The 17,874-nt window shown below is 39.3% G+C and overlaps 1 protein-coding gene across 1 annotated transcript in view; it reads right to left on the bottom strand.

The window, feature by feature from the left end:
• The window catches only part of Esr1 (estrogen receptor 1), a 262,394-nt gene that overhangs the window by 222,097 nt on the left and 22,423 nt on the right, over positions 1–17,874 (bottom strand). The window contains exon 2 of the mRNA XM_036168964.1: positions 4,095–4,282. Within this exon, the coding sequence (XP_036024857.1) occupies positions 4,095–4,282 (188 nt within the window). The remainder of the gene's footprint in view (positions 1–4,094; positions 4,283–17,874) is intronic.

Here is a 17,874-nt window from a genome sequence, read left to right as displayed (position 1 = left end):
ACCAGATTGGGTAACTCAGTCCACAGTGTCTGTGTAACGAAACAATTCTAAGCCTACAAGGATTAATAAATTAACAAAATTTCCAACTTCAGATCTCTGACTTAAATGGAATCCTATATTTTGCTTTTTTTAAAAAACATACACTCAACTGAAGCCATGACTCAGTTCTTTAAGTAATCAAGTTTGCACGAGGCAAGGGATGAAAATATGTATGCTTTCAAGACAAACACTTTGCCTCTTCAATCAAAACACTTAGAAAGAGAGAATAATCTGACAGATACTCCTTCCTAGCTCTCTTCTTAAGAAACGAGGAGAACAAGCATAGCTTCAGCATCTTCAGGACATTCCACCCACGAGTCAGACCCTTCACTGTCCTTAAATGTGTTTGAGGGTCACTGTGATTTATAAACATCCACAGTAGTTCAAGAAAAAATTGTAGTTCCAAGTTATCAAGACTCAGATAAGCAAACAGCACTGGAGACCCGCTGCACTTGCCTGGTCTATTCTTTTGTATAGTTGGGAACAGATGAAGCATATGGAAACACATCTATCAAGATGGAAAAGAAATTACTGCTCCTTGACACAGTCTCAGATTAAATGCGCAGGCCAGGAACACCATTGTGTACAAGGATGGCGAACCAACATTGTGAAGTGTTATTCACAAGACGTCTGTAGTCTTTCTGGATCTCAATCGTATGTGTGCCCAGATGACTAAACAAACACTCCTTCCTGCCTCTCTCTACTTTGCTCTCTTGATGCTTTTCTTCAGACTTAATTTGAATCAATAAAAATTCTTGGAGAGTCTAACTCGCCGCTCTGTGGGACTGAGTGAACTTTAGATTCCTATGAGACTCGGCTTCCACCTCTACCTCGGCGTTTGTCACACTGTAATTTAGTTGCTATTTTTTTAATTCATTTCTGACTCTATTTTATAAGCTTAATGCATAGAGGGACCAGTTCTTTCCCTGTCTTCATATCTTCAAGTCTATGTACTGTGCTTTGTGTAGAATGAGAATCCAATAAATACATAACCTTAATAAACAGAGTGGCTTTAGTCATTATTAGGCCCCATGCTCTGTCTAATACTCAGCCTTATTTCTAGGCTTCTTTCAGAACTCTGGACTCAACAGTTATCCTGCTTCAGAAGCCTTTTATATGTCCATACCATAATGCATAAGAAGTTTCTGAAACCAGGTAAAAAATTCTCCTTTATGTGCTACAATTTTACTGAAATCTTATTTAATCTGTTATATCTAATAGGAGATACCTATTTTGACTATGAAAAAGTAAGTGAAACTCTTACAATATATTTGAACTTGAGATAATGCTATGCTAATAAAATGTTTATAAGTAAGCTTATATTTTCTTCACTGTTTTTGTAAGTCTATGTTTCTTTTTTTCATATTGTTTTCTGCTCTGCTGCCTTAGTGCTTAAAATCAGTACTAAGTTTGGTGGCATTTCATTTAGCATGCTCCTGATGGTGTAAAAATATAACAGAAACCATGTGAAAACAATATACCTGCTGTTCCTTTCCATCTCAACAATTTGAAATCTACAGACATCAACAGTTTCTCCAATGGCACTGACTTATGTCTGCCATCTTTGTCCAGGTAGCACTCTATATGTACCCACCCACTCTCTGACTGTACCATGAAAGTAAGTTGTCTCTAGTTTCCCAAATGGATTCTAAACTTTTTTCGAGACTGTTAAATGTGTCTTACACATCTTTTAACTTCTCCTCAGAACATCTAGACTAAGTACCTATAAAAAAAAAAAAATAGGAATAATCCACCTTAAGAACCTTCTTTCATAAATAATGACACTTGGATTATATAAACGCAAATGAAAATTAAATCATGGATTCCAATACTATAGCCCATGGGCCAGATCTGGTCAATTGCCTATATTTGTAATTATTTGGGTTTATAGCCATTATAGCCATACCCACATATTTGCATATTATCGGACATGGCTATTCCCACTTATTGGCATATGGTCCCATGTAGCTACTCCTGCTTATTCTCACTTTTCTCCTTATAGTACTAGAGCTGAGTGACTGCAGCAAAGACAGTATGGCCTGCAAAGGCTAAAATGGCAGCATTTTGACCCTTAAAATAAAAATCTTAATGACCAGTGCCCTAAATTATGTTCACTGATGAAAAAAACTCACTCTCATTAAACGGCTTCTCCAGCTGCATAGCTGAGCACATCCACTAATCATTCTTTTTCATGTGTGTATGTGTGTTTTGGGGGGGGGGGTATATGTGTAGAGGTCTAAAGTATATGTCAACTGTCTTCATCAATCAATTTCCACTTTAATAAATTTTATTTATTATTTATTATTATTTAATAAATTTATTTATTGAGGCAAGGTCTTCCATTGAAACCAGAGTTTGCTGATTATAACTGGTCGGTACATCCAGCTTGTCCCAGGTATCACCTAGCTCTACCTTGCTGCATGCACTTGGCTTTTTACATAGGTTTTGGGGATTCAAACTCCAACCTTCACTTGTGTGACAAGTGTTTTATTCACTGAGCAATTTCCCCAGAGTCCAAATACCTGTCTTTAAAAGCCTAAATTTTTTTTCATTGATTTTTTTTTGTGTGTAAGCATATTATTGGTGAAAACAATAATTTACATTTTATGAAATCAAATAAAAAGCAAAACCACAAATTAAGAAGTTTGTCAAAAGGCTTATAAGGTTTATACTAACCTAAAGCCAGATTTAAATTTTATTTTTCTGAATCAAAATGTTATCAGCCAATAAAACTAATAGTCTATATGTGATATATTCAAACACAGAGCTATATAGAGAGAGTTGCTATAGAGATTATCACTAATTTTTGTAGGAACACAGACAAAAGAGTCCAAGTCTTGCAGCAGAATTCTAAAAGATGTTGAAAGCAATAAGTGTCAGGGAAAATGCTTTTAAAATGGACCACATTGACCTCACAGGCTACTCTATTAAGATATGAACGGCTTTTAAAAAACGTTCTTCCAGCTGTGGAAGAAAGATAAGTAGTGTGTACCATCACCTGGTCATTACCCTGAATCAGAGCAGTGAAGAGCCACAGCAGAAAGTTCCTGAGACTCTCGTCTTGGGTCAGTGTCTATTAATCTAGCAGGTTGTGATTGTCAATGAGTTCCTTAAGTCTGCATTTCTGTAGAAGGTATCACAGACGTAGTCTTTGTATTTCTATACTAAGGTTCACTAAGCTCTGAGCGTAATGAGAAAGAAGAAAGAAAAATACCCCACAGCTAAAACAAAACATGAATTCAGTAAGCCCAAAGTACCAACAGACCTCTGCCCCTGTCAAGAGGGCCTTAGCACATATACCTTAGGTAGTCGAAATGACTAACATTTTCCACTGGTATTCTGTATAATGCAACCGTGCTGACATTTCTGAAGTAGTAACAGCATATAGCTGATGGTATGTCAGAAAAGCTGCACTTGGTAAACTATATACAAGAAGGGATTGAAGCAGGCAGGAGAATGAAACAGTACAGTTGGTTCTCAATAACCACATGGTACCAATGCTGTGTCCCTCTTATAAGTCATCAGACATCATCTGCTCATGTTCGCACAAAGGTCATGTCATCCATTGAGTCAAGGAAGATGTAAGACAGGAAAAGAACAATTTGAATCACAATCATTCTGGAGCCAAGATCAGAACAGAATATTTACCTGGACAAGGCTAAGGTAGAGAGATGATTATGTGCAGAGAATACCACACCACATCATAGAAGCCTAGTTGCCGACAGAATAAGGATGTATACCTGCCATCCCTGAATCAAGCCAGAGACAGTTCTCTGTACACTAGAGACCCAGCTACTAATTCTTCAGGTGGAGTACCTCAGAGCTGTCTGCACTTGCCAGGAGAAAGCAGAAATTCTCAGTCACAGCTTCCCTGGCACGTCTACTCCTCCTGGGAGTCTTTCTCTTCTCCAAGTTTCTTCCAAGGATAACAAAGGAACATACTAGATATTCATGTTTTCTACAAATAGCTTTGCATAAAAACCTTGTCTCCCTTTCTTGTTCTCTTCTGCTTTTAGGGTTATAAATAGAGTAATTTTTGGACAACATACTATTACCTTGAATACTTCTCTTGAAGAAAGCCTTGCAGCCTTCACAGGACCAGACCCCATAATGGTAGCCAGAGGCATAGTCATTGCACACTGCACAGTAGCGAGTCTCCTTGGCAGACTCCATGGCTATGCTTCCTTTCTCACTGCTGGACAGTCTTTCTCGGCCATTCTGGCGTCGATTATCAGAATTGGACCTGGGGGTGGGATGGGAGAAAATACAGTGAATACATTAGCATTTGAGAAGCATGCCTTATATTTTCTTCTAAAGAGTAAGAGACCTGGGGATTGTAGCAGACCCACTTTATTCTGACATTTTGAAATTATGATTCATAATATACACTGATCTTTCATTATCTCTCGCTGACTCTTGCAGCAAAAGATGTTTGCCTATTATATTAACCTTGAAAAAAATGTTTGTTTACAAACTTGTTTAAGAAATGGATTGCATACCCAAGAGTAGATTATCCATAAGGCAACAAAATGGATTTAGCAGGTTTCTAGCAAACTTCATTTTTTTTTCATAGATTCACAATTAATTCAGAATCGAGAAACCAATCTCATTCCCATTCTAGGCCAACAAAGGGTCTTTAGGAAATGGAGACAAAGCCTAAGCAGCTGGAGGACTTGGAACTCAGATGAAATCATGACCTGTGGAGACCACACATAGAAAACAATAACAATTCAAAATCTTCTGTTGCTGTTGTCTGTAATCAGGTAACCCTGGGTGAGCATTTTTACAACTTGACACTACAATTTGAAGATGTAATGTCTCAATATTCAAACATGTGGAATGTGAAGAGCTGAGGAACACAGATGGTTACCCCAACCTTTAAATCGTTCATGGAATGACCAAATCCCAAGAATGAAGCTGAAAATGCATGGTAAGAAAGCTGAACTCTTAGAGAAACTAAGAAAATGGGAGAGGAAAAAAGCTTTAAGAACACTTTACAAAATGAGTTTGTTTTCAATACTGTCAAATAGGACAGAGGAATACAACAAGAGAATTCCTAATGTCAATTTAGGCTGGAGCAAAGGACTTTCAAGGGGAGGGTAGAGGTACCCTACCAAAACCCCATAGTAGAGGAGTGGATGGAGCGAGGAGGTGAGGAGGAAGGAAGGCCAGGGTTTTTTTGTTGTTGGTTTGGCTTGGTTTCGTGTGTGTGTGTGTGTGTGTGTGTGTGTGTGTGTGTGTGTGTGCGTGTGCGTGTGCGTGTGTGTGTGTGTGTGTGTGTGTGTGTGTGTGTACTTATATAAAGATTGGGATAGAGAAAATAAGAGTGTAGTCAGCAAATCTAAGACTCCCAAAAGAGTCTTTGGAATGAAAGAGACTGGCAAAGGCCTCATTCAGACTAAAGGGAACAATCCCTAGCAGAGAATGAATACATGAAATCAAGAAGAGTAAGTACAGTTTGTAAGTAATATAAGCCTCTGTGTGTTTACTTGGGACTAAGGGGCTGCACGACACAGTTGGGAGAGATTCATCCCAACCACGGGGCTGGGCCAGACCAGAGAAATATCCAGCTACATTAGGCACTCACCATTGGGCATTGATCCACATAGACCTAAGAAAGCTTAAAGATTCTGAATGCACAGAAATGGAGCCACACTAGGCTTCCTAGTCTCACAGTCTCATGCCAGTAGCAGTGCAGAGACTTGTCTCCCAACAACTGCCTGTGAAATAGAGCTGGCCGACAGTTGCCATGAGCTAAGCTGCATGGTTGATTCCCACCACAGTACACAGAGGTGTCTCCAAGCCATGCAGTGCACTGCATGGTGGATTTAGCTTTTGCTAGCACAGACAAAAAAAAAGGTTTATGGGCTACAGACTGCTTGATGGAGGCATAGACCCACTGCTTCCCAGAGTCGGTAGTGAGCATGGCTCCCAGAGCTGGCAGTAAACATACCTCTGCCATGTTGGGTGGAGTCAGCAGCTAGGGCTGAGCTTTGGTCCTAGCCACATTGCAGTTTAAATCAATAGTCAAAAAAATGATTACAGATTTACAATAAGACAGATTTGGTGGAATAAAACTCTAAACGATTCATAATATGTGTAAAAATGTACATTGGCTTGAAAGAGAGAGGAAAAGGATTATAGACAGTTGTATAAAGAAATAAATAGTTTTAAAAAATAAAGTCTTTAAAGAGACAATAAAAATAATATAAAAGTTAACCCAGGTAAAGATGGAAATTACAGAGACTGTGTAATGAATATATATATATATATATATATATATATATATATATATATATATAGTGTTTTCTTTAAATTTTTTGACTGTTAATGAGCTAACTGCAGAAAGACATTTGATTGTAAAGGTTACCAAGTTAAACCAATATGTATATTTTAAAGGTATCTTGACTTAAAAATTTATGTCTAAGGATATGTTGCTTTGGAAAAGAAGTTCTACTTTTGTTTCTAAAGGAGATAAGAACCTGTGGATTGCTTCCAGGTTATTATGGTTTGGTCAACCAAAACCCCCTGAAAGGTCTCTGATGACACTGTGGCCGAGATGATCCAATATCCAAAACAGCTTCAAAACAACTGGCTGAGATGATCCAGCTTCACAGACTACTATACCCAAGATTTAGCTATAATTCTTAATTTTCTCAGGATCCCCATAAGATTGCCAGTGGCCCCAATCAGCAGGAAGTAGTATGGGAAGCTACACCCAAGTTTCCAAAATATTGTTTATGAATGTTTATTTTTGTTTAAAGTGGGTTGATTATAAATGCAATCTCTTTCTAAAGAAGTAAAGGGGATATAGATATGATAGGATGAAAGAGTAGATTATTGAATCTACTTTTAAAGAGCAACAACTTGTTTGAAATGTTTGCATTGCTATGGATTTTGGTTTATTGATACAAATTTAAAGTTAATTTTGTTATTCTATATATATTTCTAATCTTGTGTGAGGTATTATGTTTATGCAACTCATTTAAAATTGTAATATATAATTAAGAAATACAGATTAATAATTAGTCATCTATGATAATCAAACTTATAGTCATGCTAGTTAAATTATCTAGGTATACATAGATATATTTCAATTAGGTAGGTAATCTTCAAACACTTTAAAGACATACAGAATATGGCATTTAAAATGTTTTAAGAATTAGACTTTTCTGGACATTGAGACATATCTGTTCTTGGCAGCACCAATCTACTTCAGAGAAGATGATGGTCATCAAAGAAATTCCATATGGAGTTTGCTATACTGATGAACTTTGCCAGAATGGGTAGAACAGTCCTTAAAAATGCATGCCTCACTGAAAGCTATGACAAAGACTCTAGATCTCTAGGTTAAAGACAGATGACCCAACATTACAGGGGAACTTTGGATGACTGTCCAGGCAGCCAGATGTTTCTGTCACTTCTAGAATTATGGAAGGTGCTTGCAATGCACTTCCTGTTTACTCAGATAATATATCCTTCTGGGGTCTTTGATGGAGTTGAAGACTAGATAATTATAATTATAGTTTTCCTTAGTCATGATAAAAGGTAAATTAGGTATGAAACTTTAGACTCACAAAAACTAGGATAGATGATAGAACATTTTCTTTAATTTTGCCAAATACAAATAGACTAGATACTGTAACTGTAATTATTGCTTGAAAACTGTTTTATTATATATAATTTTACTATGTTAAAGTTAAAACCTTTCTTTTTGATTAGATAGAACAGGGGAAGTACTGTGGGATGTCTTTCTGTAGGCTGTGAATATGTGTTACTCCCATTGGATAATAAATAAAGCTGTTTTGGCCTATGGCAAGAAAGCTTACAGCCAGGTGGGAAATCCAAGCAGAGATACAGAGGGAAGAAGGGCAGAGTTTGAAGAGACACTAGCCCACAGCCTAAGGAGAAACAGGATGCCAGCAGACTGGTGTTGCCACAGCCACATGGCAACAAATAGATTAATAGAAATGGGTTGAGTTAAGTTATAAGAGCTAGCTAGTAAGAAGCCTGACCCATAGGCAATACAGTTTGTAAGTAATATAAGCCTCTGTGTGTTTACTTGGGACCAAGTGGCTGCAGGATTCAGGTGGGAGAGATTCATCCTGACTGCAGGGCTGGGCAGGTCCAGAGAAACCTCCAACTACAAGTAAGTTTGCATTTCTCATCTGATCCTGAAAAGGGCTAACACTATGTTGACCCAAGACATCCAAGATGTGTTCAGACAAATAAAGATGACATAAGAGAATTGAATGTGCAAAGGCAAAAACCCAGCACAGTGCCTGGTATGAAGTTTGCACTCAATAATATAGAGATTTTTATTACTTGAGAATTTCAAAGAATGTATTTTTTAAGATGTATTTTATCTTCACGTGTCTATGTGCAGTCCATGTGTGTACAGGCATCCTTGGAGGACAGAAGGCCTTGAATTCTCTGGAGGTGGTGCTTTAGGTATGTTTCAGCTTCCTGATGCAGATGCTGAGAACCAAATGGGTGCTCTTGAAGAATAGGAAGTGCTCTTAGCCACTGAGCCATCTCTCCAGCTTCTCATATAATCTATTTTGATATTCACTCACCACCTACCATCTCCTCCCAGATCTATGCCTCCCTCACTACCTGCCTAATTTGTATACTCTGTTTGTTTTAAACCCATCAAATCCAATTTGTACTACTCATATACTCTTGGATGTGTGGCCATCCTCTTGAGTGTGGGCTATAGTCTTAATTACTTTTCTTTACCTTGAATGGATAGCATGACTGTATAAAAGAAAATATTTATTGGAGCTCATGCTTCCAGAGGGTTAGAATCCATGATCACCATGATGGGGAGCACGGCAGTAGGCACACAGGTAGGCATAGTGCTGGAGGAGTAGCTGAGAGTTTTTATCTGATCCAAGAGCGTGAGGCAGAGGGAGAGCACTAACTGGATGGCATGGGCATTTGAAACCTCCAGTCTGTGGTGTGCTCAGCCATAGGGTTTTAATGTCAACTTCTGGATGATAGCCGAGCGCAATGGCAATGGCTGGAATTGTTTGAGGTCTTATGAGACCTTGTGGCCAACACCCCCAAAAGAAAAAGCTGATTCCTGGCACTGGGCTTTGTGATAACATATTTAAATGAATGAAGAGAATGTACAGAGGTGTTTATGACAGAGAGGCTGACAGATATTGGAAGGAGTAGGTGAGAAAGTTCCTATGAGACTTTCAAAGTCAACTAACATGGACAAAGAGCTCCCACAATCTGTTGGTGAAGGAAGCTCCTGTGTCCTGCTTCATATCCCCACCATGTCACAAACGGCAAAGGCACATGGATTCTCATTGGTCCTCCCCTCATAGCCTTCCATTCAGCTCAGCTTTCATAACCCTTCCCTACCCTTCCTCCTCATTAATATTGTATACAATATTTTAACGGTTCATAAACTACAAAGGCCATAAAACTCACAAAATATCGGCTCCTTGGTTTGAGTACAGCTGGATTGGCCAGCTTTTTCCACTCTAAATAACTTCGCTCTGAGGTTGGAAGCCTCAAACAGGATTTCTTTATTTTTTAATGCTCCTTAGAAAGCACTGGCTCAAAGCTTCCAATTCTTGTTCATATTCTGTTACCCATCTCTTTCCATTTCAGCGTCATGTTGTTGAACTCCCCTATCAATCTCCAATCTTTATACTGCTTGTTTACTAATGTCTTCAGCGTGATTCAAGCCAGTAGGAAGCAGCTGTGAATATTTAAATAGATTAGCTCAACACCTTGGGGGATGGGAATGGATAACGAACAACTATGAACTGGACAGTGTCTTTTTAAAAATATATTTATCTTCATCGTTAATTCTCTGTGTGTATTTGTGTGTGTGCACACATATGCATGCATGTGAGTAAACATAAGCATGGAAGTGCCTATGGAGGCCAGGGGCATCAGATCCCCCTGCAACTGTGGTTACAGTCTTTTGAGAGCTGCCCAGTATGAGTACTGGGAACAAACTCCAGTCCTCTGCAAGTGCAGTATAAAATTTTAACTGATAAGCCATCTCTCCAGACCTGAATTTAGTGTCTCATACTTTACTAATTGCTGCATCTCTTGTTCCATACCTATCAGGAAGTAGGCATTCAATACAAGTTTGTTGACTAAACAAATGAATGAACAGTATACATGGGAAAGAGCTCTAACAGGTCAAATATCCTCCCAATCATTCTATAGATAGTAAAATAGAGTTGCCCCCTGAGAAACAGGTGTTTCAGAGACACATGTTTGTTTACAAGTAGCAGGAAAGGAAACCTAGAGCCTAGGAATGAATGTAGGAGAAATTGAGAAAAAAGGTTAACATGTCACAAAGCCACAAAATGGAGGAAGACAACAATTTATTCCATAATTAACTATAATAAGATATGCAAAACTCTCATAGAAAATTGAATGGCATCAAAGGTTAAACACACAAATGAATACCCTATATAGCACCATCTGAAGCTGAGAGGCATGCAAACAGGAACAATGGTGTCACATCAATTCATAGCTGCAGACAACTAACGGAGATGATACTGTAAACTATGGTAGCCCCAGGTCCCTCCCATTGTCACGGCTCATGAGCAAGGGTTGAGTGTAAAGAAAAAAGAACATGCATGGGCAATGGGCAGTTCATCCACCCATTGAACTGTCTTGCAGTAAAAAGTTCCAGGTCGAGTGCCTTCCACTGCGTGCCTATAGAAATGGGGTACACAGAACATGATGATGGACTGTGTACGTGCTCGGTGAGGTTTCCTGTCACCTACCACCAGATCACCATCACCACGCCAGGAGAGTGGGTCACAGACACAGCAGCACAAGCTGTCACTGTGGACAGTGGCACAGGACCAGCAAAAACAGCAGATGCCCATTGCAATACTAACAGGAGGTATGGGGACGGGGGGCGGTGTCAAGGTCATCACGGTGCCCCTTGCAACACTAGCAGGGGGTGTGAGAGGTCAAGGTCATCACAACCAGGGTTTGGGTTTTATCAAAGTGGTTCAGTGGAAGAAATGGGTATGGCTTCATGCTGTGTGGTATAGTCTTCCTAATGGCAACATTCCCTCAAAATTGAAGCATTTCTTTCTGGAGGGAAAGGGACTCATGAGCCTCAGGAGGTAAACAAAATGACATATGTCTGGGGTAGGGGGCACAAAAGTATAAAGATTCTTGAGAGTCCCCGCCCAGCCCTGAAAAAAGGAGTAAACAGTTGCTTGGGGTGGACACTGACCAGCCAAGTGTGGAAAGAAGAGGATGTTCAGAGTGTGGATCTGTCTGTAAAGTGCCTAGAGAGCTCGAGGGCTGCAGTTTTGGGGAGTCTCACCCATGTTGGGACGGGCTTCCTAGTAATGCAGCTGCTTTTGGGTTACCCCTGCTCCTTGTAAGTAGCCCATTGCCCATACTCCTGTTAGTAACCCCAATAAAAAACTCATCGGTTCACCAAATTAGACACTGTGTGGGCTAGAATTTCTTTCCCTTTTCAGACTGAATAATATTCCATTCTATATATTTTCCATATTTTGTTTAACCCTTTATTCATTGATTTATATATATTATGTGTGTGTGAATATATATGTGTGATTAGATGCCCAGATGCGTGTATACATTTATACATATGTATCATAGATATGGATCATTTCTGCCTTTGAGTTATTGTAAACAATGTTGTATGAACTGGCTATAAAAATATTATATAAAGACTCACTTTTAATTCTTTCAGATATTCATAAACAAAATTGCTAGAACATAAGATAATTCTAATTAAAAGGTATGTATATGTGGGCATGCATGTAGTGTATAGTTGTGGGTGCAGGTATAAATGCAAAAACATGTGAGAAGTCAAAGATCAGCCTCAGATGCTGTTCCCTAAGAATCACCTACCTACCTTTCCTCTTGAGACAAAATCTTTAACTGAGGTTTGGGGCTTGCGCATCAGGATAGGCTGACTGGCAGACGAGCCCTAGAGATCTACCTCTTTGCACCTCCTCAGCCTAGGATTACAAACACATGCCACCATACTGGGTTTTATGTGAGTGGCAGGTATTGAATGCATGCACTCATGTTTGCTCAGAAAGTATAGTCCTATTTCCCTAGCATGTAATTATAGTGAATTAAGTAATTGTCATGGGGTTTTCCATCTTACACTTTCACACCATCTTACACTTCCACACCATCTTACACTTCCACCAAGCACAAACATTTCACATTTTGTTTTCTCTTGCTAGCTTTTTCGTGGTAGTTTCTTGTTGCTGTTACATTTTGCAGTCACCCCGATGGCTTTGAGGAGTATTTAAGATTTCATTTGCCATGAATTCCTCTCTTGCATCCACTCTTAATGTTTAGAGCCGTGAAATAGCTTATTCTTGTTCTAAACATCGGAGGCTCACCTGGACTTGGCCTCTTCTGCTATGAGCTACACTATTCCTGGAGCTGACTCCTTTCCATCTCTCTTGTAGTGCCTCAGCTCAAATACTGACGCAGTAAATACTGATGGCAAGTAGGTTCATCAGTCAATGAATCAATGAAGCAGTCATTTTCACAGTATATATGGAATGTGTAAAATTTGTGTCTAAAGTACCAATAAAAGATAAAAACAAAAATTCATCAGGAAGACCAGGAAATGCATGCTGTGTCATAGCAAAGTGTCACTTTTGCTTCGAGATAGCACTGGACTGCTACAAAACCAACTGTGAACACTGGCTACAAAAGCAGAAAGCATCCCAAAGAAGAGGAGGAAATGTTTACTGTCCACAATCAACATTTCCTAAAGAAATAATAGGATAAATGGGTAGATCCCTGAATATACTCTAAAAAGAAAAAGGGGAAGATATAAAAATGACAAAAAGTAGACTACTGAATCTATTATGAAAAGAAAAAAGAGAGAATATGGATATGATGAGATAAAAAAGGTCAAATCTACTTTAAAAAAGAAACTACTTATTTTAAATAGGATAAGTAATGAAAATTTTTTTGTCTGAGTTTATCAAATGTTACTGGACTGGACATTGTTATATATTAATGGAGTTTTTATCTGATTCTGTCAAATGTTAATGGACTAGACATTGTTAATGTAATTCTTGACTGTATATATTGTATATACTTATTGGATAGTGTTTCTTGTGTTAGTTGTAAGCTTTTTTTAATTTTACACAAAAAAAGGAAATGTGGTGGTATTGTGTTCCCTGAAATATTGTGCACCCTAATAAACTTATCTGGGGTCAGAGACAGAACAGCCACAATATTAAACGTAGAGGATAGGCAGTGGTAGCACACTACTTTAATCCTAGCATTCCAGAGGCAGAAATCCATCTGTTCAAGGACACAGCCAAGCATGGTGACTCACGCCTTTACTCCCAGAAAGGGAGCCTTTAATCCCAGGGAGTGATGGTAGAAAACAGAAAGGTATATAAGGCATGAGGGCCAGAAACTAGAAGCTTTTGCCTGGTTAAGCTTTTAGTCTTTGGAGCAGCACAGTTCAGCTGAGAGGCATCCAGTCTGAGGAAACAGGATCAGCTGAGGAACTGGCGAGGTGAGGTAGCTGTGGCTTATTCTGCTTCTCTGATCTTCCAGAAATCACCCCAATAACTAGCCTCAGGTTTGATTTTATTAATAAGTACCTTTAAGTTTCATGCTACATAACATTAGCAATTATACTAACTGGGACCAACCTTGTTCTAAGCAGATTCTTAAAACACTGTGAAACTTCATTTCAAATAAATTAGGGGAAAGGACAAAGGGGAGTTTCCCATAGGTTACAAATTCCTACAGCATCTTGCTGTGGTGTTCAAGTTACTTGAATATCCCAAGGGTCAAACAAATAAGGCACAACAGTCTACAGGGAAAGTTGTGGTCCTTGGGATGCAGAACTTAGCCTGATCATCTGTAAGGCAAAGCAGCAGAATGTGGTCTATATCTAGGCTCAGAACTGATCATAATGATTGGTTGTTGAGAGGCATGTACTACATCTGGAAACAGATTTGATAATGATGGTGGGTAGTTAGGGTGACCCACAATAGTGGGTCAGTAGGAGGAGTCCACATCTGAACACAGACCTGATCAGACTAGTGGGTCCTTGGAGAAGTCCACACCTTAGCTCAGACCTGAACATATTAAGGAGTCACTGGAAGAAGTCTACACCAGATTTGTTCACAACAGTAGGCATACTGGCTAGATTTGTGTCAACTTGACACAACCAGCAGAGTCATTTTGGAAGAGGGAATGACAATTGAGAAAATGGTCCTACCAGATTGGCCTGTGGGCAAGACTGTGGTGCATTCTCTTGATTGATGATTGATGTGAGAGGGTTCAGCACATTGTGGGTGGGGCTACCCCTCGCTGGTGGTCCTGGATTCTGTAAGAAAGCAGGCTCAGCAAACCATAAAGAGCAAGCCAGTAATCAGCACTCATCCATGGCCTCTGCATCAACTCCTGCCTCTGGGCTCCTGCCCTGACTTCCTTCTAAGAAGGACTGTGAAGTAGAACTGAAAGCTGAAATAAACTCTTTCTTATCCAGGTTGTTTATGGGCATGGTGGGGTTTTTATTTTTATGTTTTTTTTCAAGACAGGGTTTCTCCATGTAGTTTTGGTGTCTGTCCTGAATCTCACTCTGTAGACCAGGTTGGCGTCGAACTCACAGAGATCTGCCTGGCTCTGTCTCCTGAATGCAGGGATTAAAGGCATTCGCCACCGCTGCCTGGTGGTCATGGTGTTTTATCAGAGACACAGAAACACTAAGACAGTGGGTCACCAAGATGAGTCCATACATGAGCTCAGATCTCTTCACAAGAGCAAATCATTAGGAGGGGTCCATGTCTGAGCTCAGACCAGATCACAATGGTGGATCACTGGGAGGAGTCCCATCTTGGGTCAGAATCAGTCTAAAAAGTTGACATCAGTGTGGGATTATCTGGGTACCTATGGTTAGACTCAATCCAACAGATAAGACTTGTGACAGGTCCTAGGCCCGCCTCTTTCTTGTGATTGCTACCCAGCTTTGGTCCACTGCACCTGTCACACAGATCAGGCATTGTCAGCCTCATACCTCCTTGGTAGGAAGTTTGTCAGCTATGTTGATATCAATCTTTTACTCTCTCAGCTTCAGAGATCCTGCCCGTCACCTTGGTTTCCTTTATTTTCACAGAATAAAATTAATTGTTCTTACTATTTTTTATTTATTTATTTTATTTTTATTTTTTTATTTTTTATTTATTTATTTTTTTTTTGCCGGAGCTGAGGACTGAACCCAGGGCCTTGGGCTTGCTAGGCAAGTGCTCTACCACTGAGCTAAATCCCCAACCCCTCAGAATCAAAATTAATTGTTCTTACTATTTTCATGTTGAAGATATCTTTAGGTTCTGAATTCCTGAGTAGAAGCTTCACAAACTCTATCCAAGTCCTTGGCTCTTTGTTTTGTTGTAATTAAAAGACAAATCAATTATTTAGCAAAATTTTAAAAAAGAAAACTTTTTTCTTATAATAGCCTTTCTCACTGAATAATCAAGAAATCTTTAAAGCATTGCAATTATAAAGAACATAAGTGATTAAAGAACAGAATATTGGCAGAAAAAAAGGTGGACAGAAGCAAGATGCAGGTTAAAAACTGGGGATGAGAAGAAGGAGGCAGCAGCAGCATTCACCTATGGAAACCCACCTGCCTTAATATGGCTGCATTTCCATTACATCAATTGATTTCTAAGTACTTTCAAGAGGTTGTCCCACCAACAGTATCACATAATCAACATAATTAAAAGAAAAATCTGAAAGCATTTACATATAGTTCAGAGAATAGACTCTCTTGAATCAAGAAGAGTGGCACAAAATTTAAAAAATATATATATTAGTTGAAAAGATTTTCACTAATCAAAAGAAGAGTTTGAGGCTCAGTATGATCCAACACTGTTATTCTTCCACCCATAGACAATGGTACCAGCTATCCAAAAGCATCATTGCTCTGCCAGACTAGCTTTTTGTTCAAGGCTAAAAGTCCTAGATTCTAGAAGACATGTTTTTGCAACAAGTGTCCACTCCTTAGAATAGAGTTTAATTAAATATTATTAAAATAACTTCATCTTTCCTCACCAAAGCCATTCTCCAATGCTAAGTATACTCTAAATTCCCTCCACTTTCTCCTCATGGCGCTCATCATGGTTTCCAATGATACAAGTGGATGGTAATGGCACATTCCTCTCATAAACAGTAAATACCAATATGGAACAAGTCATGTCTTATTTTATCCCAGTCTCAACTGACATACAGTAGTTCCTGAATAAATGCTTGCTAGATATCCCTCCTGTATTTAACCCATCATATTTCGTCAACTTTTTCTTCAAAATACTCCAACTTTCCCTTTCTATTCCTTCTTTTCTATCATTAATGTCTGAGAGATCAATAACAAAGTTTGAATTATAATTAACAACCATCACTATTCCTCAAACTCACCCTATCAATGACTTCACAATGAATTGTCACAGAAAACTCCATTCATCTTTCAGTAATTTCTTATAGCATACATGAATGGATTGCTACTTTTAAGAGGGCCATGGACAAGTTTTAGAACAACTAACATTCTAAAAACATCTGGAAAATACTTATAAACAAAACTCTTAAGTTTCTGCCTATGTTCTTAGGGGAGTTATAACCAGGAAAAGTCAAGTTTAAAAAAAAAAAATCATTAGAAGATTTCGGCTCAAGTTCTTGATTCCCCTGATCTAACTAGCATTGTTCTCTGTTGTTCTTTAACAAAATATATATCACCTCTACCTGTGAGGAATGGCTCACCCTACATCACATGTATTCATCTCATCCTCCCCATAAAATTGAGCTTTAGTTCCATCATCCATAAGACCTGTCCTAAGCACTCCAGATCACACTGTCTCCTCGACTGAATTCTTCCGTTACTGCATGCCCTCACCACATTTCTTCACACCTCCTACCACATCTCTTCACACCTCCTTCAATACCAACTTCAACCTCTGCAACGATCCCATCTCTGTACCTTCTGTGATTTGTCCCTCCTCAGCCAGGCTTCTCAATGGCCGCACTCAGGGCTCTTCCCTCAACGCTCCTCTGTTCTCAAGCAATATTCAATCTTTATAAGAACTAAGGTGTGTATGGCCATGCCCATCACCCTCTTCTAGGCCTTAGAACCATGAGATAATTGCTTATTTTGTCCATCTTCACTATGCCTTGAATGACCCAGAGAAATCTCAAGTGTAATGCCTATAAAACTGAACCCCAGGTCTTCTTCAGAAAGCCAGCTCCCCTTCCTGCCTTCCATGTGGTCCTGTGATCTGCCCAGGTGCTGAAACCTACTGTTTCTTCTACCTGGAACACCTCACTTCTGAGAAACTCTGAGGTCCAGTCCCTTCCAGGCTCAAGCTTGTTTCCATCCAAGGAGTTCATGATCCATCAACCCCCTTTTCACAGACCTTGAGTCAGTCACCCTCTAGATCACAGGATTTCACCCTTCCTTATTCAAACGTTCAGTGGGTTCCCACAAGTCCAGAGTAAAAGGTCTTTTCAAGGTGTGAAAGTACTAGTACAATCTGTCCCCTGACCGTCTCTTACAGTACTTGCCCTGGCTCGCCCAGCTTCAGATGCTACCATGCTGATTCAGCTGGACCATCAGTTCACATTTTCACATGGCCATACCCTCCTCTGGGACTTTTTCTTCCCTCTATAGGTCAGCACCCATTCCTTTCCCATGGCTACTTTCCTAATCCCCTCCACACCAGGCTTCCTCCTACTTTCTATGCTTATTTTCTTTTGACAGAATTTAACTTCTCCACATCTAATCTTATCTAAACCTGTTTATTTTATCATCTGTTTTTCCCCCTTGAA

Source organism: Onychomys torridus, chromosome 19 (genome assembly GCF_903995425.1).
Source record: "Onychomys torridus chromosome 19, mOncTor1.1, whole genome shotgun sequence".
Taxonomy (NCBI): domain Eukaryota; kingdom Metazoa; phylum Chordata; class Mammalia; order Rodentia; family Cricetidae; genus Onychomys; species Onychomys torridus.
The sequence above is the reverse complement of the archived record's forward strand: the minus strand, read 5'-3'. Positions and strand labels throughout refer to the sequence as shown.